This window comes from Enhydra lutris, unplaced genomic scaffold (genome assembly GCF_002288905.1).
Source record: "Enhydra lutris kenyoni isolate GAN:26980312 unplaced genomic scaffold, ASM228890v2 scaffoldscaffold19, whole genome shotgun sequence".
Classification (NCBI taxonomy): domain Eukaryota; kingdom Metazoa; phylum Chordata; class Mammalia; order Carnivora; family Mustelidae; genus Enhydra; species Enhydra lutris.
Window position 1 is genome coordinate 31,328,008 of NW_019154103.1, and position 26,535 is coordinate 31,354,542.

General features: G+C 34.9%; 1 protein-coding gene across 1 annotated transcript in view; it reads left to right on the plus strand.

Moving 5' to 3' along the window:
- Positions 1-26,535, plus strand: part of LOC111148291 (FER tyrosine kinase) — a 468,603-nt gene that overhangs the window by 122,818 nt on the left and 319,250 nt on the right. The window contains exons 9-10 of the mRNA XM_022504772.1: positions 1,482-1,604; positions 14,046-14,235. Coding sequence (XP_022360480.1) covers positions 1,482-1,604; positions 14,046-14,235 — 313 coding nt within the window. The remainder of the gene's footprint in view (positions 1-1,481; positions 1,605-14,045; positions 14,236-26,535) is intronic.

Genomic DNA, 26,535 nt, shown 5'->3' on the forward strand with positions numbered 1-26,535 from the left:
AAAAAAAAAAAAAGATGATATATTTGATAGAGAACAGGGTGGGGAGGGGCAGAGAGAGAAAAACTTAAGCAGAATCTGTGCTGAATAGGGAGCCCAGTGCAGGGCTTGATCTCACCGACCCTGAGGTCACTACCTGAGCTGAAACCAAGAGTTAGATGCTTAACTGAGTGCACCACCAGGTGCCCCATTCTAAGAAGGCTTTTGCTTGTAATTTGCACTGCAAATATTTCTTTATGGTTTGACTCTTAATTCTGACTTTCTTTATCATCTCTTTAACTTCTAATAAATTTAAACTTTTATAGAGTTGGATTATTAAATATTTTCTTTTGTATATTTTCGGTTTCATATATTGCTTTAAAAGGCTGACGATAAACATTTTATCTTATTTTATTTTAGATTTTATTTATTTATTTGACAGAGATCACAAGTAGACAGAAAGGCAGGTGGAGAGAGAGAGGAAGGGAAGCAGGCTCCCTGCCAAGCAGAGAGCCTGATGTGGGGCTCGATCCCAGGACTCTGGGATCATGACCTGAGCTGAAGTCAGGGGCTTTAACCCACTGAGCCACCCAGGTGCCCTCCCTAAAAATTTTAATGTGATACAATAGCTGTGTGTGTTTTTGTGATAGGGATATTTCTATTCAGGACCAAGTGCATTTTGTGCAACCAAAAATTATCTGGTCTATATGTACATATTAATTTTGTCTATTTAATTGTTAATACCTATACAGAAAATACCTGTAAGGCATTATTATATTATATGAAAAGAAATAGCTTACTATCCACTTAAATTGCCCATTCAACTGAGCCTCACTTTCTTTTCTTTAAAATATGGATAATAATATCTATCTCATTGGTTGTTGTGAGAATTAAATGAGATAACATATGCCAAAAATACTAGATGCCATTTACTCAGTACCTACTAAGTACCAGTCGTTATATATGCATTAGTTTATACGATCCCCAAAATAATGCTTTGAGGCAGGTAGTACTGCACTCAAATTACAAGTGAGAAAATAGACCTAATGAGCTTGTGCAACTTGCCCAGCATCTCATAAAAAGTAGGAAAGCCAAAATGTAAATACATGTTTGTCTGAAAACAAAAACCATGATCTTTTCACTATACCTTCCTCCTGGGACAGTACGGGTATTTATTTGCTTAAATCCTTTCTTCTTTTTTAATTTTCTGTTTCTCTTTTTCTATTTAATGACTAAGACTCTCAGACTTGCCCTGCAATACTACCTGTGGTTATTGAAATAATCCTTTCTGCATTGTCCAGTAAGGTTGCCACTAGCTACACATGTCTGCTTAGCAGTCGAAAGGTGGTTAATGCAACCAAGGATTTTTACTTTATTTTGAATTAAATTACATGTGGCTACCATTTTGGAAATCACCATCTTAGATGTATGAATGCTCAGAGTGTGGGCATACAGTGAGTGTAACTGACTTTATTGATTGATGATGAGGAAACTGTTCATTCTAGGTTGAAAGCTTTAGCAGAGGAACTTACACAGACACAGCAGATGCTTTTAAACAAGGAGGAGGCTGTCTTGGAACTAGAGAAGAGAATTGAGGAATCTTCTAAGACCTGTGGAAAGAAGTCTGAGTGAGTAAAACAAAAATAATTTGAAGGAAGAAAGTTTAATTGATTTATTTTTACGGAATACTTCAGTTACATATTGTCATGGATGTAAAATTTCTAGAAGCTGAAATTTCATTTTAAGTGTAAAACTTGGTGGTGTTGAGTTACTTTCTAGGACTCTGGAAAACTGCTCTGGGTTTTGTCAATGTAGGATACCGATCATGTCTCAGTATTTTAACAGTTTGAACTATTTTCTGAAAAATCTTGTTAAAAGTTGTCTTTATTCCCCTCATCAGTGTCCACCAGATTCACTCTGCATTCCTTGTTGAGAAAGTAGCAGATCAGTTGTTACCTAGAAACTGGCTTCTCTGTGTTAGAAGGAAGCAAACACACTTATGAGAAAATAGTAGTCTGCTTCACTTATAAAAATCCCTTTAAGATTTGCTGTGCTGTTCTGTCTTACTGTTGTTTTTCTTGCTGATTTCTGGATCTGTAAATATCCTACTGGATTTTTAAACTTTACTTGCGTGGGAATACTGTTGTTTTCACTGATACCACTAATTATATTTTCTGCTGTTTTAATGTTTACATTTTGATCTATAATTTAAAATTCATATTCTGGTTATAGTTATTATTTGCATCTCCAACAGGTGTTGTGACTAGTATGGTTTCTCTACTCCTGACTGGAGTATATAAATTTCTTGCTATCATTTTCTCATCACTGGCTTGATTTATCAGTGTTCTCAAGGAAATTGTGATATGTCAGATTTCTCTGGTCTGTACTTGCTCTTTCTACATAACTTCTCAGTTATTCTAATTTCTCTCAAATCTCGTATCCTCTCATCTCCCCCATCATAGACAGCAGATGGACCTCTTCTATCTACATTACAGAAAAAAATTAAAATCATCAGGTGGCAACTCCCTTATTTTCTGTGACTAGATACACACATCCACTGCATTTGTACCCATTCTCTGTGCTTGCTTCCATAGCGGAACTTCTCCTTGTCCTGAGTCTACTTCTTGGGCCCGTTTTTTGTATCTTGTCATCTCATACTTTCTCAGAGAATTTAAATTATTTATCATATTATGTTCACCTTTTCTTCTCAATTGGGTCCAGTGCTCACTTTTTAAATACGATTAAGTCTTGGCTCTTAAAAACAATTTCCACCCCAGATAACCCTTCTGTATTCATATATCCTCCCAACTGCCTTTGCCTTCTGTTTTCTTATTCATACTTATCCTAAGAGCAATTATTTTCACCATTTCTTCAACTCCCACTTAGTTCTCAACCCACATATCTAGCTTCTGCCCCGTCACCATTGAAATAGTTTATCTGTAAGATATCCAGTGACCTATTCATTGCTAAATTTAACAAGTGTCTTACTTGACTTCCTCTCAGTATCTGATTTTGTTGAATACATATTTCTTCTTTTCCCTTGGTTTTTGGGACCGGATCTTTTGCCTTTCTTTCTGGCTACTCCTTTATAATCTCATTTTCCTCCACTAAGCCAATCTATTTTGGAGTTATTCGAGGAATGGCTCTAGGCTTTGTACTCCTCTCTTCCTCTTCGCTCCCTAGGTGGTTTCCTGAAGATGACCCAAATTTATTACTCTTGCTTAGATTTTTCCTCTGAAATCAATGGCCATTTAGTTAATTGCCAACTTGACATGATTGCTTAGATGTCTTAGAAGTATCCTAGGGGCGCCTGGGTGGCTCAGTGGGTTAGGGCCTCTGCCTTTGGCTCGGGTTGTGGTCTTGGGGTCCTGGGATCGAGCCACGCGTCAGGCTCTCTGCTTGGTGGGGAGCCTGCTTCCCCCTCTCTCCCTCTGCCTGCCTCTGTCTGCTTGTGATCTCTGTCTGTCAGGTAAATAAATAAAATCTTAAAAAAAAAAAGTAGTATCCTAAATTTCCCATGTTTAAGACTGAATTAAAAATCTCAATACACCCCACTCCAGTTCAACTTGGTTCACTGTTAGTATTCCTTTTTTCAGTGAATGGCAACACCATCTATTCTATTATACAGCCCAGAATATTAGGGGCCCACCTCTCCCACCTATACTCTGACTCTTTTTATAACTTGGCATTAAATATTGTATTGGAGTCCATGAGCTTTTTAAATATGAGAACAGGAAAATTTGAGTTGCTCTGGGCATTACCTTAATAAATATGGAAAATTTCAGTATTGCATCAACAGAAGATTCTATTTGGATTATAAAAATAAAATTTATCAGCCATTGCACATATGAAATTCAAAAAAGAATTATATTTTGCTTTTCTGTGTTTTGGGATAATTTCTTCACATGTTTACAGAAGACCTAGTAGTTTTACTTTTTACAGTTCTGTAAATGTATACATTATAAATTACTCCTGTTTTAAAATTTAGTGTCTATAAAGAAAGACCATTAGGTGGCTGATCCTCTCACCAGCATATCTGACTATACATTGTTGGAGGAGACAATCTTTACGTGTTACCTTAATCTAGAAATTATGAGATTCTTGGATTTTTTTTTTTTTTGCTCTATTTTCTTGACTCAAATCTTTGACTCTCTCTTCCTCTACATAATGAATATGACCCATTCTCCTACACCTGTTTATATTTATCAGGAAGTGAAAATTGGGGTATAGGAGAGGGGCCTTAAAGGGTGGTAAATATATGGGAAATAACGTTTATTGAGTTTTTACTCTGTCCCACATGTTATGCCAGATGTTTTATATATATTACCACATTGAGTATTATCTTCGCTACATCTTTGGTGTATTTGCCTATATTTTCCCTTTATGACTTAGTTAAAAAATTACAATTACATACTTAGTCAGTGGTAGAAAATACATGAATTCCTGACTCCACAGTATATATGTCTTTTTGATCACAGCATCAGCTTGATCTTACTATTTTAAAAATCTTCTTATGAGAGTAAGTTAAAAAGGGACAAGTATGTCAAGCAGTTCAGGGGAAGAGTCTTCGTTAACCCAAATTCTGTTAACCCTTTGTTATCATGATGTTTTTATTATTAGCTTCATGGCATAATCTTGAAAATGTTAAGTACATTTGTGTAACTAAGCATTGTGAAATCTCATTAATTCAGATATTAGTAGGATTGCAGTTTGTCTTTGACTTATATATTAAAATATTTTGCTAAACAAATAACCTGAAAGGGATTCTAGTGAAAATGTTATATTTCAGTTTCTTAATAATTCATAAACATTTCCTTTTTTGTGTATGTATTTGTATAAATCTACATATGTATTTGTATATATCTACATATGTATTTAAATACACTTATATAGTTGAAAGCAATTTTAATCCAGTTTTACAAATAGATTTACATTTTTTTTTACTGGGCAGTACTTTTTTAGCTTCATATACTGTTAATTGGAAGCAATAAAACAATAAAACAGAACTATAGCTCTTCACAAATGCTGAAAGTATCCTATAAGTTATGTATTTGTACTCATAAATTATTGCAATTATACTGAATTTTTACCTAACAGAAAGCATTATTGGTTCAGTTGAAATATAAGAAACTGAAGTTAAAACCTTTAAATTTGAGTTTAACAAAAATGTCTCTAAAACATAGTAACAGGGAAAAAATAAGTAATATAAGAAACCATTTGATAACTTTGATTCCTGTAATTGAATAATCTAAAGTGAAAAATAAAGAATGATTTTATGTGACATTAAATTCACACTAATGAGTCAAGTTTTAGTTTATATAAGTGATGCAGGTCTCAGTTGAAATGTAGCTGTTGTAGAATTATATTTTAAAAAAATAGAGTAAAAGGAATAAAACCAACCACTTGAAATGGTATAATTTTAATACAACACTAAGTGTTACTGTAGTATATGTAACTTTACTCATTACTTCTAAAGCCTATTTATTCAAGTGGAAATAATATCAATCTTCTCCTGATTTATGATCCTTGAATACTATATTAGAAAACAGTTTATGGGAAAGTACGCCAAGCATATGTTATTTATGGCTCAATGGCATGAAGAGCAAGTATTATTACTATTGGTTTTAATGCTTGGGTTGACTTTCCAAAAATTGAATGATTACTCAATTTTGTGTTGTTTTGTGCCATTATCATCTAATACTTAAAAATTCTTTATATATTATAAAATCAAATCTCTTAGAGCCATGCAGAATCTTAAGAGTTCATTTGATTCAGCCTCCTTGTCTTTCAAATTATGTGACATCAGAGGCCCCGAAATTTTAAGAGACTTGCAAAATGTCACAGCTAGCTTATAGTTAAGGTAAGACTTGAGCAATCTCAGTTATTATACTAGTCTACAAATTCAGGGACCTTTTATTTTTGTCTCAGGATTTAAAAATTATGTGTGTCACAAAAAAAGTCCTGCCTAAATAATTCATTCAATAATATTTATTGCATGTCTTGTTAGACGCTGTGAATACAATGACAGGTAAGATATATATTGTCCCATGTCTCATGAAGCTTACACTTTCGTGGAGTAGACTAGTACAAATAAGAAATTAACAATTATGATAATTGCTATAAAATAAAGAATTCAGATAGAAGAATAATAGAGGAATAGCTACTTAAGATAGGTAGTCAGGGGTCTCCCAGAAAGTGGCATTTTTGCTAGATGTGAAGGACAGAAGGTGCCCTCCATATGAAGAATGCGTGCAAAAAGTAGCCAGCGATAGGAAGTAAGTTGCGCAGGCAAAGGTCCTGATCCCATCCATGTTTTAAATTTATTTATGGTTTCCTATATATCTTGTGTTATGTTATTTTCTATAATTTTCTTCTTACTGTAGTATGTATAACTCGGTTGCTAAATGGTATTACAAGCATAAAAATAATTATATAGTAAGTGGTATCGTGATTATAACCATACCTTTAAAAAAGTAACTACTGAACAAAAGCAAGACATTACCGTATGTGAAATTGTATCATTATACATAAAACTCAGTAAGATTAATTGTTAAAAAAGCTAATGTTGCTCATTAACTTCGTGATTAGACATGTCAATTAAAAAAAGTTAGGACGGGGCACCTGGGTGGCTCAGTGGGTTAAAGCCTCTGCCTTTGGCTCAGGTCATGATCCCGGGGTCCTGGGATCGAGCCCCGCGTCAGGCTCTCTGCTCGGCAGGGAGCCTGCTTCCTCCTCTCTCTCTGCCTGCTTCTCTGCCTGCTTGTGATCTCTGTCTGTCAAATAAATAAATAAAAAATCTTTAAAAAAAAAAAAAAGTTAGGACAAAAGCTATACAACAGGACATATACCTCCCCAGAAAATCTCATTGTTCTTCAAAACCGCTGAACTACAAGCCAGGAAATGTGTATTTTAATCTAATTCCTGGTATTAGGATAATGTCTCAGAATGACCAAGTGATTGCCATTATGATACAGTACAGTAGATATTTAGAACTACTGAAGGAGAATAAGAAAGACCTATCCTTAAAACAGAGTGCGTATGACATTATAAAAACCTTACCTCACCAGAGGAAGTGTGATGCAGCAGCGGTGATACTATTTTTAAACAATTTTTAAAATTTTCAGAGAATTATAGATTGGCATATAGTTGTAAGAATCAATACAGAGAGATCCCATGTACCCTGTGCTCAGTTCTCCCAGTAGTAAAATCTTGCAGACCTCTGATATAATATTATAATCCAGATACTGACATTGACACAATAAAGGCACAGAATGTTTCCATCATTGCAAGGGTCCCTTGTGTTGGGTTTTTTGTAGCTACTCTGCCTTCTATCTCATACCCTTTTGCTAACTCCTGACAACTGTTAATATGTTCTCCATTTCTACAGTTTTTTCTTTTCAAGAATTTTATGTAAATGGAATCACACAGTATGCAATCTCTTGAGATTGGCTTTTTACATTCATTGTAATCCATCTAGGTATTCTCATTCCTCTTTATTGTTCAGTAGTATTCTGTGGTGTAGTGGTAGTTTCCTAAGGCAGCCGTAACAAAGTACTGCATACTTGGTGGCTTAAAAAATGAATTTATTGGGGCTCCTGGGTGGCTCAGTGGGTTAAAGCCTCTGCCTTTCGGCTCAGGTCATGATCCCAGGGTCCTGGGATCGAGCCCCACATCGGGCTCTCTGCTCAGCGGGGAGTCTGCTTCCTCCCCTCTCTCTGCCTACTTGTGATTTCTGTCTGTCAAATAAATAAATAAAATTAAAAAAAAAAAGAATTTATTCTCTCCTAGTCCGGAGGCCAAAAGTCTCAAATGTGGTGTTGGCAGGTTGGTTTCTTCAGATGGCTCTGAGGGAAACTTTGATCCATGCCTCCCTCCTGACTTCTCTACTTGCTGGCAAACTTAGGCTTTCCTGGTTTATAGAAGCATCACTTCAGTCTCTGCCTCCGCCTTCGTATAATGTTCTGGGTGCTCTTCTCAGTATCCAGTTTCTTCTTCTTACAAGGACACGAGCCATAGACATTAAAGGCCCATCCGCTCTAGTATGACCTCATTTTCGTTAATTACATCTGCAACAACCCCATCTCCAAATTAAGGTCACGTTCTGAGGTTCTTGGTGATAGGATTTGAACATGTCTTCTTAGAGGACATGGTTTAACCCATAACAGTATGGATAATTTGTCTAATCATTCACCCTTTGAAGAACATCTGGTTTGTTTCCAGTTTTTGGCTATTACAAATAAAAATGCGTCCAACATTTAGTAAGGGTTTTTGTGTGAACATAAGTTTTAATTTCTCTGGGATAACCATGAGTGTGATCGCTGGTTTCCTATCAGCAATTTGTGAGTGATCAGTGTCTCCTCTCCTCATCCTTGCCAGGATGTGGAATGGTCACCATATTTTATTTGAGCCATTCTCATAGATGTGTACAGATACCTATTTTTTTTTATATTAAGACTTTATTTTTTGGAGTAGTTTAAGTTTCACACCAAAATTGAGGGGAGGGTTCAGAGATTTTCCATACACCCCTGCCCTGACACATGCATATCCTACCCCATTATCAGTATCCCCCACAAGAGTGTTAACATTTACAGTTGATGAACTTACAGTGATACATCATTATCACTCAAAGTCCTTAGTTTAAATTACATTTCATTCTGGGTGGCTCAGTTGGTTAAGTGACTGACTCTCGATTTTGGCTCGCGTCATAATCTCAGGGTCCTGGGATGAGCCCTATGTCGAGCTCCACGCTCAGCAGGGAGTCTGCTTGAATTTCTCTCTCTCTCCCTCTTGCTGCCCCCACCTCTGCTCATACATGTGCATGCTCATTCTCTCTCAAATAAATAAATCTTTAAAACCTTACATTAAAAAAAAAGTATGTTTCACTCTTGTACATTCTGTGGATTTGAGCAATGTGTAATGATGTGTGCCCATCATTATGGTATCACGAAGAGTAATTTTTGCTAAAAATCCTCTGTGCTCTAGTTGTTTATCCTCCAGCCCCATCCTCACCTGTTGTCAACTGCTGATCTTTTCATTATCTCCATAGCTTTGCCTTTTCCAGAATGTCATGTATTTAGAATCAGACATGATGCAGCGTTTTCACATTGGTTTCTTTCACTTAATAATATGCAGTTAAGTTTCTTCCATGTCTTTTTGTGGCTTGGTAGCCCATTTGAGGACTGAATAATATTCCATTGTCTGAATGAACCACAATTTATCTATTCACCTTCTAAAGGACATCTTGGTTGCTTCCAAATTTTGGCAATTATGTATAAAGCTGTTATATCAACATCTGTGTACAGGCGTTTGTATGGACATAAGCCTTTAATTCCTTTGACCAAATACTAAGGAGTGTGATTGCTCGATCTTATGGTAAGAGTATTTCTATTATTTTTTGTAAATAATTGCCAAACTGTCTTGTAAAGTAGGTGGACCATTTTGTATTCCCACCAGCAATGAATGAGAGGTCCTGTTGCTTCACATCCTTGTCAGCTTTTGATGTTGTCAGTATTCTGGAGTTTGACCATCTCATAAGTGCGTCATGCTATCTCATTGGTGTTTTAATTTGCATTTCACTGAAGACATATGATATGGGGCATCTTTTCATGTACTTATTTTACATAAGTATGTCTCCTTTGGTAAAATGTCTGTTAAGGTCTTTGACTATTTTAAAATCAGGTTGTTTTTCTTCTTGTTGACGTTTAAGAGATCTTCGTATATTTTGGGTAACAGTCCTTTGTCGGATGTGTGTTTTTCTCCCAGTGTGTGGCTTATCTTATTTTTCTCTTGACATTGTCTTTCAGAGAGCAAAAGTTTTTAATTTTGGTACATTCTAGTTCATCGAATATTTCTTTCACAGATTGTACCTTTAGGGTTATATCTAAAAACCTATCACCATACCCAAGGCCATCTAGGTTTTCTCCTATGTATTGTCTAGGAGTTTTGTAGTTTATGTTTTGCATTTAAGTCTGTGATCCATTTTGAGTTAATGTTTATGAATGGTATAAGGTCTGTTTTTTTATTCATTTTTTTGCTTTGGGATGCCCACTTGTGCCAGCTCCATTTGTTGAAAATACTAACTTTTTTCTTTTATGTTGATCCTTTTGGAAGACCCCATTTATTATCTGGAGTAAAATAAAGATGAAATAATAGTAATACAGAGATTGTAAATGCCATGAGAAGTCATGTTTAAAAATAGAGCTCTTTTAGGGACCCTGGTTGGCTCAGTCGGTTAAGCATCTTCCTTTGGCTGAGGTCATAATCTCAGGGTACTGGGATCGAACCCCACATTGGGCTCAGTGGGGAGCCTGGTTCTCCCTCTCCTTCTGCCCCACCCACATCACTTGCTCACTCACTCTCTCTCAAATAAATAAATAAAATCTTTAAAAAAAATAAAAATAGGGGCACCTGGGTGGCTCAGTGGGTTAAGCCTCAGCCTTCGGCTTAGGTCATGATCTCAGGGTCCTGGGATCGAGCCCCACATCGGGTTCTCTGCTCAGCATGGAACTTGCTTCCCCACCTTTCTCTCTGCCTGCCTCTCTGCCTACTTGTGATCTCTCTCTCTGTCAAATAAATAATAAAATAAAAAATCTTAAAAAAAATAAAAATAGAGCATTTTCTCTAAACTATATTATATGTGACTTAAAATATTTTAATTTTTTAATTTATTATTTTTATTGAACTACAGTTGTTATACAATATTATATTAGTTTCATGTGTAAAACATAGTGATTTGTAAAAAAAAAAAAACAGTGATTTGTATACATTTGTATACATTTGTATACATTACAAAATGATCACTATATATCTAGTTACTGTCTAGTTACTGTCTAATATATATCTAATTACTGTCACCAACAAAGTTATCATATTATTGACTAATATTTCCTATGCTGTACTTTATATCTTTGTGACTTACTCATTTTATAGCCAGCAGTTTGTACTTCTTAATTCCCTTTGTGTATTTTGCCCATCCTCCTTTCCCTCTCCCCTCTGGCAATCACCAGTTTATGAGTTTGTTTCTGTTTTGTTTTTTAGAATCTACATATAAGTGAAATCATATGGTATTTGTTTTTCTCTGATATTTTACTTAGCATAATACCCTCTAGATCCATCCATATTGTCAAAAGTGGCAAGATTTCATTCTTTTTTTTTAATGGCCAAGTAATATTTCATAATGTGGATTTATGTTACATATTTAAATATATTTGTGTTTTATATATGTGAATAATCTTTATGCACAACACACCACACCACATCATCTTTATTTATTCATTAATAATGGATACTTAGATTGCTTCCATATCTTGAGTGTTGTAAATAATGCTGCAGTGAACATAGGGATGCAAATATCTTTACATGTTAGTGGTTTTGATTTTTTTTCCCTGACTGAATAATACTTGTGACTCTTTAATATTTTTCTCCTAAGTCTATATTCTGTTTGTTACTGGGTACTGCACAATCATAACAGTCCTTCTAGTTCAGCCATTTAAAATGGACCAAAAATAGGTATCATTTCTCTTCGGGTTTGTATGGTAACTTAAAACAACACCAATTTATTCTCTTATATTTCTGGAAATTAGTTGTTGGAAATAAATCTTATGGACCTAAAAGCAAGTTGTTGATGGGGCGAATTTCTTCTGAAGGCTTTTGGAGGGGGTCTACTTTTTCTGTTTTTCCAGCTTTTAGAGACTTTCCTCATTTCTTGGCTCTTGGCCCCATATCACAGCGCCTTCCCTTTTTTTTCTTTTCACATTGCCTTCTCTAACATCATCCCTTTTACTTCCTTCTTATCAGATCCTTATTAATATTGGGCTCACCTGAATCTTCTAAAATAACTTCCTCATTCCAACATCCTTAACTTATAAAACTCCCTTTTGTTCTGTAAGATAACATATGCACAGGTTCTGGGGTGAAGGATGTTGTCATCTTTGTGGGCCTGCTGTACAGTTGAAGAGATAATAAAATGTATATGTTTCACTCCTGTAAATGTATTTCTTTGAATTTTTTCAGCTGTTCAGTTAGTATTTACTTTTTTGCAATTGTTGTTCCTTATTTGTCTTTCCATATTTTAATTTGGTAGTTTATTTTCATTCTTTTATCATTATTTTATTTTGCATTTTTCCATATTAATGAAATTTATTTACAAAAAGCTAATGGTAGCAGTAATGGTTTTAGAGTGTTAGTATTTTCAAGTATACTTCCCTGTTAATTGGTCCACATTTGTGAAATCGTTCACCCTCTTTTTGGACTCATCCTGCACATGTACGTGAATATGTGTTTTTACCATCTTATCCTGTACATTTTGAATTGTCCCTTATCTTCTTGTCATGTGATTCTTTTGGTAGCTATGTAATGCAAAGAAGGAAACTTCAAGAAGCTTTAGGTTCATAATGGGCGTAATCTTTTCCAGAGCCCAGTCCTCATGAATTGATGTTCACAAAAATGGTTGTTTTAAAAAATCAACTTTCTCTGAAGAGATTCACAGAGAAAAAAATATATAAACAATTTCTTATGAAAAAGGGCTTACTATCTAATATGCAAACCAGCATGAATTTATCAGGAAATCTGTGTGGATTTAGAACATAGGTCACAGATTTTTGAACGATGGTGACAGAAATAATTGCTATTTACTGAATTCTTACTTTATGGTAGGTACTGTGTTAACAATTTTTAAAGTATTATTTCATTGTATTCAGAACAACCCTGACAATTTGGTATATTATCAATTTTTCCAGTGCTAAAACTGAAGATGGGAAAAACAACGTGATTAAGTCATTAAGTTGAATCTGTTCTCATTCAGTATAATTACACTCTTTCCATTATGCCATGATGATTTTACTTGGAAAGTGTTAATGAGCTCTGACAGTATGGTATATCCTTCTTCATTGCGTTTGCTGTGAACTCTACTGGTTAAAGGGGTTTGTCTTTTGAACATTGGTAGGTTTCTGGTAAAAATAATCTTACTCATTAGTTCTACTTTTCCCAAATTTCACTCAGTTCTCTACATGAGTTCTTATTTTGTTAGATACTCACCTGGAACTCACTGCAGTACAATGAGGAGATATAGCTTTCCTCATAGCGTTCACTGAGGCTGCATCCTGCTCCATTTGATTGGAATTGAGTTTTTAAAATGTTGATCAACATCATATTTATAAACAAATCTGTCTTAGTGGGCATTCCTTCTGCCTATGATTACTTATTCAATTAATATTGATCCATGTAAGTTCCAATTTAAGGAGGTAACATTTTCTGATCTTATTCTCTGGTTTTGAAGTTTTCCCCTATTGACAATCTATTGTTGCTTACATATTAATAACCTATTTTCAATGGTACATAGCACAGTTCTTTAAGATATTAATAGACCATGTATGACAGTGTTTCCAGAAGGTGTTCCTTGCCACCACTACCTTTTATGGCTTTCATGTGGGTGAATTAGTTTGAAATTCCTTTTAGGGCAGATCTCAGGGAATAGAAGTTTACAATAAGGCAACATGTGGCCTATGTAGTTCTCTAAAGAAGAAATGAGGAAGTCAACTGTCAGAACAGTTTTCTCCAACTCTAAAAACATACCCCTTGCAACATAAACACAGCTTTTTTCCCAGGTTGTCACCTTGATTTGATTTATTTTTCCCAAGGCATAAATCTGAGTTCAACTATATTCCATTTGAGATTTGAAATAAATTGAGATTCTGCTCCAGTCATATTAATTCACTTTGGGTTCCACTCTTCTCAGCGTAAGTGTCCGTACTCTGTGAGGTAGATGACTTCACTGTAGAGTAAAATGAATGCCATAGATGATACTGTATTTGAAAGCATCCTGAGTTTGGTTTTTGCTTCCAAATATTTTCTTCCACTTTGTTGTTTTTGGTCTTCCATTTGGTTAATGCTAACATTTAGTAACTATTGTGATGACTCGAAAGCTGTTTAGTTTTATAATGCAAATGATTCTGAAGGACTGTTATAAAGATGAAAATGAAACAGAAGCGTAATATGCTGATGTAGTTTCCTTTAAAATCTTATTTCTTAAAGAAGTTGCAATAATTTATGCTTAATGTGTTCTCTTTCAGTATTGTGCTTCTACTAAGCCAAAAGCAGACACTTGAAGAGCTGAAACAGTCAGTGCAGCAGCTGAAATGTGCTGAGGCAAAGTTCACAGCACAGAAAGAGTTACTAGAGCAAAAAGTACAAGAAAATGATGGGAAAGAGCCACCTCCAGTAGTAAATTATGAAGAAGATGCACGATCAGTTACATCTATGGTAAGCCTAAAAGTAATCAAAAGAGAAACTTAAAAGCGTACTGTCTAGGTAATAAGTGGATATAAAAATGAATTCTTTTGCTATGACAAATTATTACTCTTGTTAATATGCAGGTCCTATTAAACTTGTCTGTAAATGCAAAGTAGACTTGTCAGTCACTTCAGGTCACCTGGAGAACACTTTCAGGAACCACCTGTAGAGTCAGAGGAAAAAACTCTTGTCTTCAAAACTGAATGAAAGACTGCAATATTTTTATTGCTGGGAGACAGCAGGAAGGTAGGGTGTTATTCTTAAGATAGAAGTAATAAGGAGAATATTTTTCATTATTTTCTTCTTAAGAACAGTAGAATCTTATTTATCTGAGATTGATTATATGTTTATTGTTTGATATTACAAACGTGATTTTGTTTAAAAATAGATTTTTTTTCTTGTGAATATTCTTAAACTACAATACACACATTCAAATCCACCAACTAGAAATTCAGATTCATTATATATAGTTTCATTAAGAATGCCTAGTACGATTATTCTCCCTCCCTCTTCCCTTCCCTTTCTCCCTTCCTCCTTCTTTCCTTCCTTCCTTCCATCTTAAGTTGGTGGATCTCACCAAGCAGCAGTTTTGCTCTCCAGGGGACATCTGGCAATATCTCCAGATATTTTTGGTTGTTATAGTTAGTGGGTACTATAGTAGGATCTGATAGGTAGACGCCACTGATGATTCTGAGCATCCTGTAACGCACGGGACAGCCCCTGCCTTCACACTCCTAACAAAAAAGTATTCTACCCAAAATATCAGTAGTGCCAAGTTTGAAAAAATCCGAGCTCTGTCCTTGGCTTTTTCAGTGAGTAGCTGAATGTAGTCCATAAATAGAACTATCATAGTTAATGATGCTGTAACTGATATTTTAGTCATTTTTACCTTAGGGAAATAGTACAATTTGATTGTTAAACATATTTACATGTCTCTGTAGGAAAAAAAGGCAGTATTTGAAAATGTGATGAATGTGGAAATGAATATGAAGTGTATAAATTATTGTGGTTATTGGGGCGCCTGGGTGGCTTAGTGGGTTAAGTAAGCCTCTCCCTTCAGCTCAGGTCATGATCTCAGGGTCCTGGGATCGAGTCCCACGTCGGGCTCTCTGCTCGGCGGGAAGCCTGCTTCCCCTCTCTCTCTGCCTTCTCTCTGCCTACTTGTGATCTTTCTCTCTCTGTGTCAAATAAATAAATAAAAATCTTTAAAAATAAACAAAAAATTATTGTGGTTATTCCTATTTTTGTTATTAATTGAACCATACTAATCTGTATATTATATATATTTTTTAATGATGAAAAAAATTAGATTTAGCCAGCTGGACTCCGTTTAGATGATCCCAATTTTGTTGGCACCATCCAAAGCATCATAGTCAGGGACCAGTCAAACACATGCCTTCTTCTCTCCATCAGGCCTGATCAAGGTGTTGAACTTGGCCACATCAATGTGGTAGAGCTTCTTCACAGCCTGTTTGATCTGGTGCTTGATGGCCTTGACATCCACAGTGAACACAAGTGTGTTGTTTCTGTTTTCTTCATGGCTGACTCAGTAGCCATGCTAACTTGGTGATGGCATAGTGATCAAGCTTGTTTCTCCTGGGGGCACTCTTGGGCTGCCTTCAGGGACACAGAGTCTTGGGTTGTCAGAACATAGGTGATGCAGGTGACCTGCAGATCATCTTTTTGTGTGTGACTGTGGACGCTTTTCAGCACCGCTTTCTTGGCCTTCAAAGCCTTTGCTTTGGCTTCGACTTTGGGAGGGGCAGAGGCTTCCTTCTTAGCTTTTGACGCCATCTTTGTAAAGGGCATATATTACATTGTTAATTATGAATTATTTCTGTTCTCTCCTTTACTATCATATCAGATAATAAGGATTTTCCTATATGTACCTTGGGCCTTTTCTGGATTCTTGATAACTATCTGGTGTATGTATTCTTTCAGAGGAACTTCTGAAATTTTTTCTTTTACTTAGGTTTTTAAAACCTTAGCTGATATGTCTTTTGTACCCTGAGTGTAGTTTATGATACTTCCTTATCTCCATGTGGGTGTTGCATTGGTTACTTCATACCTTGATTCAGTGGCAGATAGTTTTAGAACTGGCTATCTAGTTTATTTGAATTAATTATATGTGCAGATGACCCATATTGGCTTTATTATTATGACAAAACAAGATATGTCACTAGATGATTTGGTAACTCATTTGGTAACTATGACTAAAAACTAGACTTTGAAAGTTAAAATGGAACAGTTCATCAATTCTTATTTCATTAGGAACTTGTGATCATTTGCGATGTTGTCTTTCATAGCATTGAAGAAAAATTTTTTCAATAAATGAATGAATAATGTTTCAGAGAGATTATGTAGTACAGCTTAGGAGAACAAACTGCTTTCTGGCACTTTTAAACTTTCTCTTGTTCCCATTTTTACATGATGGTGAATAACACTTCATAAATTTTTAGAGTGATGTCACTTATTTCATTTTATTCAATTTATTTTAAATAGATGAAATGTTAATTATAAATGTGTCTTTTCTATTCCTTGAGGCAATGCCTTTAGTAAGTCTTTAAGGAATTTACAATGGAATGCCACACTATATAGTTTAAAGTAATAAAATAGCATTTTATAAATCAATAGGGCATTCCCCAAATTGATGCCAATTAATGAGATTTTACACTTGTTTATTTTGTTTATATAGTTCAGTAAGAATGAAAGGCTATCTATTAATTTATTGAAATCTAAAAAAAAATGTGGAAGCAGGTGATATAATCCTCTTCATCAGGAGAAGTCATCCTCCTAATGTAGTCTTTTTTAAACCTAGGTCTAATTTTGGTTAAAATGCTAAGGGGAAAATGATGATTATTAAGTATTACACAATAATTCTCTATTGTCTGGGCATAATTATTCATTCAAGAAATACTTATTGAGCACCTACTATGTGTCAGGCACATTTCTAGATGATTGAGATATGTCAGTGAATGAAACTAATTTAAAAAACCCCTCTCTTAGAGATCACAATCTGTGGTGAGTGGCAGTTAATAAATAAGTATTCCATAGGAAGATGGTAAATGCCAAGGAATAGAAACAGAGCAGGGTAGAGGGTTGGGTGCCCAGAGGTTGGGACACAATTTAAATCTAAGTCAGGATAAGCATCATTGGGAAATTGACATTTGAACAAAGACTAGTAACAGGGAGCTACTAAATCCCTTCATTTCTGGGGCAAAAGCATTTCGGTCAGAGGGCGCACCTGTTGCAAGGGCCATAGTGCAGGAGCGTGTTGGACTAATCGAAGCGTGGTTAAGGAAGTCCGAGTGGAGGGGAAGGTGGAACTCTAGGAAATGAGGTTAGAGAAGTATTGGGGAACAGATCTTGGGGCTTAGTGGACCATAATTAAGGATTATGGCTCTTCTCTGTGTGAAGTGGAGCCACGGGCTTGGAGAGTAGTAGCAGGGGAATGATGTGCTCTGACTTTTTATTTAAATAGATTACTGTGGCAACTATATGGAGAATTACTTGAGGGGAACAAGGATGGAAGAATGAGGTTATTACAGTAACCCACATTATAGAAAATTACAGTTTGAGCAACGATGGTCATAGGAGGGGAAGTAACAAGAAGGCTTTTGCTTTTGGATATATTTTGAAGGTTGACCCCAGGGGATTTCCTATGGTAAAGTAAAGTATGAGAGAGAATAGTCAAGGATAATTTTAGCATTTTTAGCAGGAGAACTAGGTGAATAAAACTTGTTTTGAGTGCATGGAAAGAATATACCTAGAGCAGCTTTAAAGAGAAAGAGCAAGACTTCAGTTTGTCTTTCTAAAAAAACGAGTCATTGTCAAAACAAGTCATTGTCAACATTGGTATTTGGGCCACAAGTTCAGGAGTATGATTTGGACTGGAGATAGGAATTTAAGTCGTAGGTATCATTGGTATTTAAAATCATTTGACTCTAGGTGGTCACCAAGTGAGAGAGAATAGAGAGAAAAAGAGAAACAAGGACTGAACTCTGGGGCACTTCAAGTTAGGTGGTCTAGAAGAAGAGGACCTAGTAGGAGACTATGGAGTGACCAGTGAGTTAGAAAATCAAGAGTTTGGTGTCCTCAAAGTGTTCTGAGGAGAAATGAGTTCCAGAATTTGGGAACTGCTGAGTTAAGACAAAAGAAACCTTTGTATAATTGCTGGAATTTTCTAAACTTTTAATATCCTAAGAGGGTAAATACAGCATGGAATGCAGTGTCTCTGAAAATATTGACCTAATTCCTTTTCAGAGTGTGGGGAAGGGACCACAGTGCAATAGAACATCCTTTGGGAAATACTGAATTAGAAGATAAATCTTTCATATCTGATTGGGTTGTTTGTAGATTAAATGTGCTGATAACTTTGAAGGCATTTTGAGTTGTTTAAATGTTCTATAAACCCAAGGATTATTTTATTTTGTTCTTCAATTCTAACTCTGCAGGGCAGAAGAATCTGCCTTTTGGAGCTTATTAGGAAGATGAACTCTTTTTGTTGGCTCTCCTTGGATAATGATGGAAATACCAGAATTTTCTAATCTCTGAGTAACATTAATTTTCCTACTTTTGAAATTAATTAATTAATTAATTTAAAAGCATCACTTTCCCTCATGTTTGTTCATGGTCGTCTAGTTGTAAGAAGATGAGTTTTTAATCAGTATCTGTTGAATTGAGGAAGTGGACTTCCATTTTACTCCAGAGTAATCTGGTTGTTTTACTTTATAATAGCATGTGCTGAGCACCAAGTATAATAGTTTTTTTTGAAAGAATCTTTCTTATATGTCAGGTGTATCTAGAATTGATGGCTCCTTATTATGAGTTCTTACTTTTTAAATATGGTTAGCTATTCTGTAAGATAATTGCCTTTACTTTGATGTTTCTGAAATTGCACATTTTTAAAGTCTTTTGCTAGACTAATATGCAACATAAATTTATCTTCTCTGCAAATCTTATTAAGTTCTGCATAGTTGAACAGCACTATCAATAAAACCCTGTTTTGTAATATTTGCAACCAACAGAATAGCTGGTGTGTTGACTAAGTATTGTCTGTCATTATGACTCAGTAGTAGTCTGTTTTATAGAAGTGTCTGATGGATTTTCAGTTTTATACTTAAACCCTAAAATGGACTGATACCAATTGAGATTGACAACATCATCGAAGCTTTATCTATTTTCATTATCAGGTACACTTTCTTTCTTTCAATACATAAGATCGGTGTTAATTTGAAGACTTGCTCCTCAAGTACATTGAGAAAAGTACCAGACCAAAAAATCAGGAGACTGGAATTGAGCTTTGCCTCTGCTTTGTAATCATAGTCAGGTTCCTTAACCGTTCTGAGTTTTTCCTTCCTGTAAAAAGAAGGAACGATTATATATCTACCTTGCCTGACAAGATTTTTATGATACTGACATGAGATAATGTGTGTGATATATTATTGAGACACATAAGATTTTATTTCAGTTTTTTCTAATAATACACCTTAATTCCCATGTAAATTAATTAGTATTCATTGAGTTAAGTATAGATTGTAGATTTTTCTGCAGGATTATCTTATGTATTTCTTATATATAAAGGCAAAACCTGAATTAATTTCTCTGGACAGGTAGTACATGTACAAATACAGGAGTCTGAAGTGTCCCTTCCTTAGTCTCCCAGTTTCCTACCTCAGAGATAGCCTTCCAGAAGCATTGTATGCAGATAAAAACATAAATGTTCATTATATGCATTCTGCTCTTATACAAATGGTAGTGCATACAACAATATTGTTCTGTACCTTAGTTTTTAACTTAATATGTTTTAGGTTTTAGGCATAATTTTGCAATAGTGCATATACAGTTGTTTCCTTTTTTTTTTTTTTTTTAGTTCAGTCAACAAATATTTATTGTCAGGAGTCACGGTCTCACTTTAGATTCGGGGGATATAGTAGTGCACAAAATACATACAGTTTTTTCTGTCCTCCTGGACCTTTCACTCTTTGTGGGTACAGACAGACAGTTAAATATATGTACTAAATGGCAAATATATTAAATATTAAATATATAGTTATATATATGTCATGTGGTGGTAAGTTCTTAGGAGAGAAATAAATCAAGATGGAAGAAAAAGGGTGATGGGAGGTGTTTTTATAAACAGGGTTGTCAAGTAAGACTTCACGGATAAAGTGACATTTATGCAGAGTTCTGAAAGAACTAAGGGAGCAAATGTCGAGACTGCCTGAAATGAGAATATTCCAGAACACAGTGAGAGAGAAGAAATAAGTGATGGGGTCAGAGAATTAATGGGCATTTAGATCATACAGTTAGGCAAATTATTGTGGACTTTGATGCTAACTGTTAGGGATATTAGAAACCACTGAAGATTCTGAGCAAAGGAGTGACATATTTACATGGTTTTCAACCTTTTGTTATAAAGACAGCTTCGGTAAAATCCTTACAATACTACTATGTGTATGAAAGGAGTTTATGTGTGAGACACATTTTCGAAGATTTTGTGCAGCTTTATAGGTTTTACTCTCAAAATAGTTTAAAAGTTTTTAAACCTGATAACGATGTCGGTTATAGATGTTAATTATTATATTCACATTGAATTAATGTATCAGTTTTATAGATAAATAAATTTCTCTTCTAGCTTTCCTGTGGCATGAATTTTATCATGCTGAACTTTCAGTGGTTTTGTAAGCTGTTAAATTATTAAATTTTCCTAGGATCTGATACCTAAGTGTATTTACAAGTATTTGTTATGCCCTATGTTTATTTAGTTTATAAATTTCTAACATATAAAACAAAGAAGTTAAGAGATGATTATGGTTAGGTTACAAAAGCTTTGTTACTTTTCCAAATGACTCATGTCAAGATTCCCTAACATCAATAATGATCATGGAAATGCTGATCAAAACCAGAATGAGACCAATCAAAAGAAACCAGAATGAAATGCCAGTCAAAACCTCATGCCTGTTAGAATGGCTATTATTACAAAGACAAGAAACAACAGGTGTTGGTAAGGATGGGGAGGAAAGGGAATCCTTGTGCACTGTTGGTGGGAATCCTTGTGCACACTGGCGCAGCCACTATGGAAAACAATATTGAGGTTCCTCAAACAATTACAAATGGAACTACCATATGATCCAGCAGTTCCACTTCTGGGTATTTGTCTGAAGGAAACAAAATATTAACGTGAAAAGGTATCTATACCCCCATGTTCATAGCAGCATTGTTTATAATAGCCAAGATATGGAAACAACCTAAGTGTCCATCAGTGGATTAAATATAAAGAAGATGTCACACACACACACACACACACACATACACACACACACACACACACACACACACACACAGGAATATTGTCTCTTGTAAGAGATAATGAAATCTTTCCATTTGTGATGATATGGATAGACCTTGTGGAATTATATGCTAAATGAAATAAGTAAGACAGAGAAAGATGAATACTATATGCTATCTGTGGAATCTTAAAAAAAAAATGAGTTCATAGTTACAGAGAACAGATTGGCAAACAACAGACTGGTAAGGAAGTGGGCACATGTGCGAAGGTGGTCAAAAGGTACAAATTTCCAGTTACAAAATACGTAAATCCTGGGTATGTAATGGTCAGCATGTTGACTATAGTTAGCAATACTCTAGTACGTATTTGAAATTTGCTAAGAAAGTAGATCTTAAAAGTTCTCAGTATGGGAAAACATTTTGTGACTATGTTTGATGATAGATGTTAACTAGACTTGCCGTGATTATTTCATAATATATGCAAACATTGAATCACACCTGAAACTAAAATAATGTTTTATCTCAATTATATTTCAATTAAAAAAAAAGGAGTCCTTTAAATATTAATTTTTCTTCGGTTCAAATGAAGTCATTTCATATCATGGGCCAATTAATGGATGGTGCTGGTGAGGTTCTTCTGTGTTAGGCTGTAGTATCTTCTATTTGGAAAAGAACCCTTAAAATTTCAAAATGTTTTCAAATTATATTTTAACTGTTGTCTGTGCTCATATGCCTATGCAGTGTATATATAGGCCAAATCAAGTAAATAGTTAAATAAAAGTAACTTTTTCATTTATATATGTGTATATGTGAATATGTATATATGTGTATATACATAGCACATATGAAATGAAAAAAACTACCTTTCATTTTCATTTATGTATGTATGTTCATATGAATATAAACATGTGTATATATATTTCAAACTAACCCTTTAAATTATGAATTTCTTAATATCTTAGCATAAACTAATGGCCTGGGGTTAATTAGCCTAAAAGGATATAAAAACAGAAAGGCAAGAATTAAATATCTAGTATGATTAATAGAAATAAAAGAATTAAACACTCAGATTCATTCAGTCATTTGGAATTCATCGAGTGTTTTATGATTATTTAGTACATGGATATTATGTATGGGGTTTTTTTGGAAGCGTGTGTCAAAGATAAAATAGATTTAGACTTTGCCCATAGAGTTTGGTGGGAGAGATGGAGCAGAAGTAATTGATTGATCATTAATGGAAAGTGACTGCTTTTTGACTTTTATAAAGTATCCCTGCATTAAAACATTTCAAAAAAAATTAGGTGCCTAGAGGTACCTAGATATACACTGAGCAAATGATTATAGAGGTAGTGAATAGGTTCAGAATTTCAAAATACCTTTTGGCAGGTTATAATTGATGCCACTCAGTTTTTAAAAAATGGTTTAAATGTTAAAGTTGGTTTCTATCAAATATTTCTCACTTTATAAAGAATTATGGCAGTGATATTTAAAAGAGTGACAAAGTCTCAAGTGGTTACAGAGATAATGACTACTGTGTGATTGCAATAGAACCATCACTATAGAGAGCTCTCCAGCTGCAAAGTCAGGCTGCTTGGATTTGTATCCCTGCTCCGCCACTTAGTAAATGTGTAATGTTAGGGACTTTTTCCTGTCCTCATTTCCCAGTGTCTAAAATGGGAATTACAGTTTTATCTGCTTTTGGGTTTATTGTGAGAAATGGTTAAGTTTACACATTCAAAGCACATAGAATAGTCTCTGCCACTTAGCAAATCACTGTTCTTTTTAATAGCTGGTATTTGATTGTTTGATTATCAAAGAAATGATAATCATTTAACATGTGTGCTTAGTTTTTATTCCTTAGTCTCGATATTATTTTTCTGATAGTTTTTATTCCCTAGTCATTAAACATAAATCTTTTCTTTTAAAAATGTAAGCTATTAATTTTTAGATGATAAACAATGATGAACATCATTGGGACCTACTCTGTATTTAAAGTATTGTTGTCTTTTGTCCACAATAAATTACAAAATATTTTTAAATAAAGTCTCATGTTTTTTACTTATGACTTATGTATTGCTGACATCAGTAGGGTTGACCACCTAAATTTTTGAAGAAAAATTTTAGTGTGATTACTTTACCTACTTGAAGTTCACTTTTTTCTACTCCTGTGCCACTGAAGTTTGTGTTTAAAATTGAGCACAAGCAATTTTTATAAAAATATCACTTATAATCGAATATTGTTAGGTCCCCCAATAATGGGTCTGTGATTAAAGGAGCGAGACTGATACAAAGCGAAGGTCAAGCAAAGCTTTATTTCGCGCCAAGCATCAAGAATCAAACCAAACGTTCCGGGCCGCGCCTCTTACAAGAGAGGGCAACCTCTCTCTGTTTCACAGACTAGCTTTTAAGGGCAAAGGCCGTGTGGTTGGGCCTGGCCACACACAGGTGGCCAATGAAATTGTAACACACAGAGAAAGCTGCACAGTCATGCTAGGTCACACATAAGTGACCAATTGAATTACAATTTACCCTATAGTAGACATTTGAACCAGCTTCTCACCTTGGTCAGAATTGGCACCCAAAAGGTACCCAGAGGGCGGGACCCATACTCCTTGGTAACTAGGAAGACAGTATGTCTCCACCTGGCCTGACCCACCATTGTATTTGGCTTTGTTACCTGAGGCTGGTTTCCAGGACTTGTTTTTGAGTAAGTCCCTTGGGGGAAGAGGGGCAGGGACAGTTTAAGGGTTAAACAACAAGGTTATTGTTTAACCTGGATGGAAGCCTCTGGCTAAATAGGTTCTTAAAATATTAATGCCAGTTTTCTTTTATAGTTTAATGTAAATAAAAGAAAAAAATCCCTAAATGCCATTCTATTTTATGATTATTTATTCATTCCTGAAATAACATTTTTCTTTTAAGTGTGCAGTTACGGAAAATTCAATTAACAACTTTTAATTCTCATATTAACTTTTGAAAAAATAACTCTTCTTGTAAATTTATGCAATACTACTATTGACTATCAGCTGAAATCTGGTTTTCTTCACACTCGTTTTGTCCTCTTCTCTCAGTATTATTTTAAGACTCTCTTTGTAGCAGCAGGGCAGGGTGGAGAAACTGGGAATTTGAGTGAAGCCATTCTAAGTTTATTTGCCTTTACGTGAATTTTTCCCTCCCTGCTCCAAACTCAGTTTCTTCATCTGTAAAATGTGGTTAGTAATATGCACCTCATAGGATCAATGTCAGGACTAAATGAATGAATGCAAAGGCAGAGGCTTGTTACAGAGCTCCAGACAAAGTTAAGAGGGTACATATGGTTTTTTTTCCTTTTCTTTCCTCTGTCTTCAACCTTTCTTTTTCTCTCCTGTCTCTTCCACCTTTGTCCCCAAAACTCCTCTTCCCTCCTCTGCCTATTAGACACAATTAACCAACTTCTGTGACTATTACGCATCATGTTCAGAGACACTGGGATAATAGACAAAGTCTCTGTACTCATAAACTACATTTAGCAGGCAGAAAATGTCAATAAACAACTGATTAACAAGAAAACATCAGAGTTAAGTGCTGTGATGGAATCGACCATTAACATTCCTCAGGCTTTAGCCTTCAGCCCTTGGTTTTCAGTCCTTTTTTTGTAATCAAGTATCTGTGGGTTTTTCTTTCCTCCTTCTGTCATTCTTCAAACAACAAATGATGACTTCTAAATCTGCATTTCCAAGGAAATTTGAAATACTGGAATGCCAGTCAAGATAAAGATGAAAAATGAAAGCAGAGAAGTTAAGTGAGTTCTGCAAGTTCACACACAAAAAAGCTAAATGTAATAAAATGTTTAAATTTATTAACAGCAATTTCATTATTATTCACACACTAGATTTTCTTACTGTTAAAATTTCCCCCAGATTAACTGTTTACTTAACTGGTAGACACACTATCAACTGGCATTCTATATTAATTAAAGATTTAAAAAACAACAACAGACATCAGACTATTACAATGTAGGTTAATCAGATACATTGTTTGAAAAGATAATAAATTTTAATTACCTAAAGAAGAAAGATATTTAGTTACATGGCTGATTTGTCTTAATGATTATGAATAATAAAATTGCTAAATTTTTGGGCAGTGCCTGGGTGACTCAATTGGTTAAGCATATGAATCTTGATTTCAGATCAAGTCATGATCTGGGTAGTGGGATAAGGAAGCCCCATCTTGGGCTCCATCTCAGCGGGTAGTGTGCTTGAAGGATTCTCTCCCTGACCCTTCCTCCTACTCCTTCACAGGTGTGCACTCTCTCTCTCTCTCTCTCTCTCAAATCTTAAAAAATTGCAAAAAATTTCCATTTATGATGAATGCAATTCTTCCATTTCTCCTATACTTTGGCTTTTTAAATCATAAGGCACTTGCAAAGACCTCAGTAAATGAAGGCCTGTGTCTGAGAGGCCAGTAGATTATAGCATTGAGAGTGAAGTTGCCCTGGCTTCATTTATACTGTTACTGTACATACCTCATCTCTTATAATTATGTTCTCTTATCCTAATGTCGATATGCTGGTGTTAAACACAGTACCTGGCAAAGAGCGTATGCTCAATAAACTTTTCTTCAATATGTCTGATGTTGCAAAATGAAGCCATCAGTCATTAGATTCCAATACTTAGTAAAAAGCTGGGCTCTATCTCTATATATTCCAGTATATAAGCACCAAACCAAACCAAATACCTACTCAGTTAATACAGAGGGGCAAATTATTCCAGAATATATTTTAGAAAGTAATAAAGTCTTTATAACACTGATGGGAAGGAAAGAATGCTGAGAAATAGCCTCAAGTAGCATATTTATCACTTCTTGATAGACAAAGTAAAAAAAAATATAGTATTTTCTGTCATTTAAGCAGGGCCAGAATGCACTTTGTTCTCAAAAATATTTTAGTGGTTCAGATTCTTAGTGTAGTGATTACAACCACTTTGGAAAAACTATTTGGCA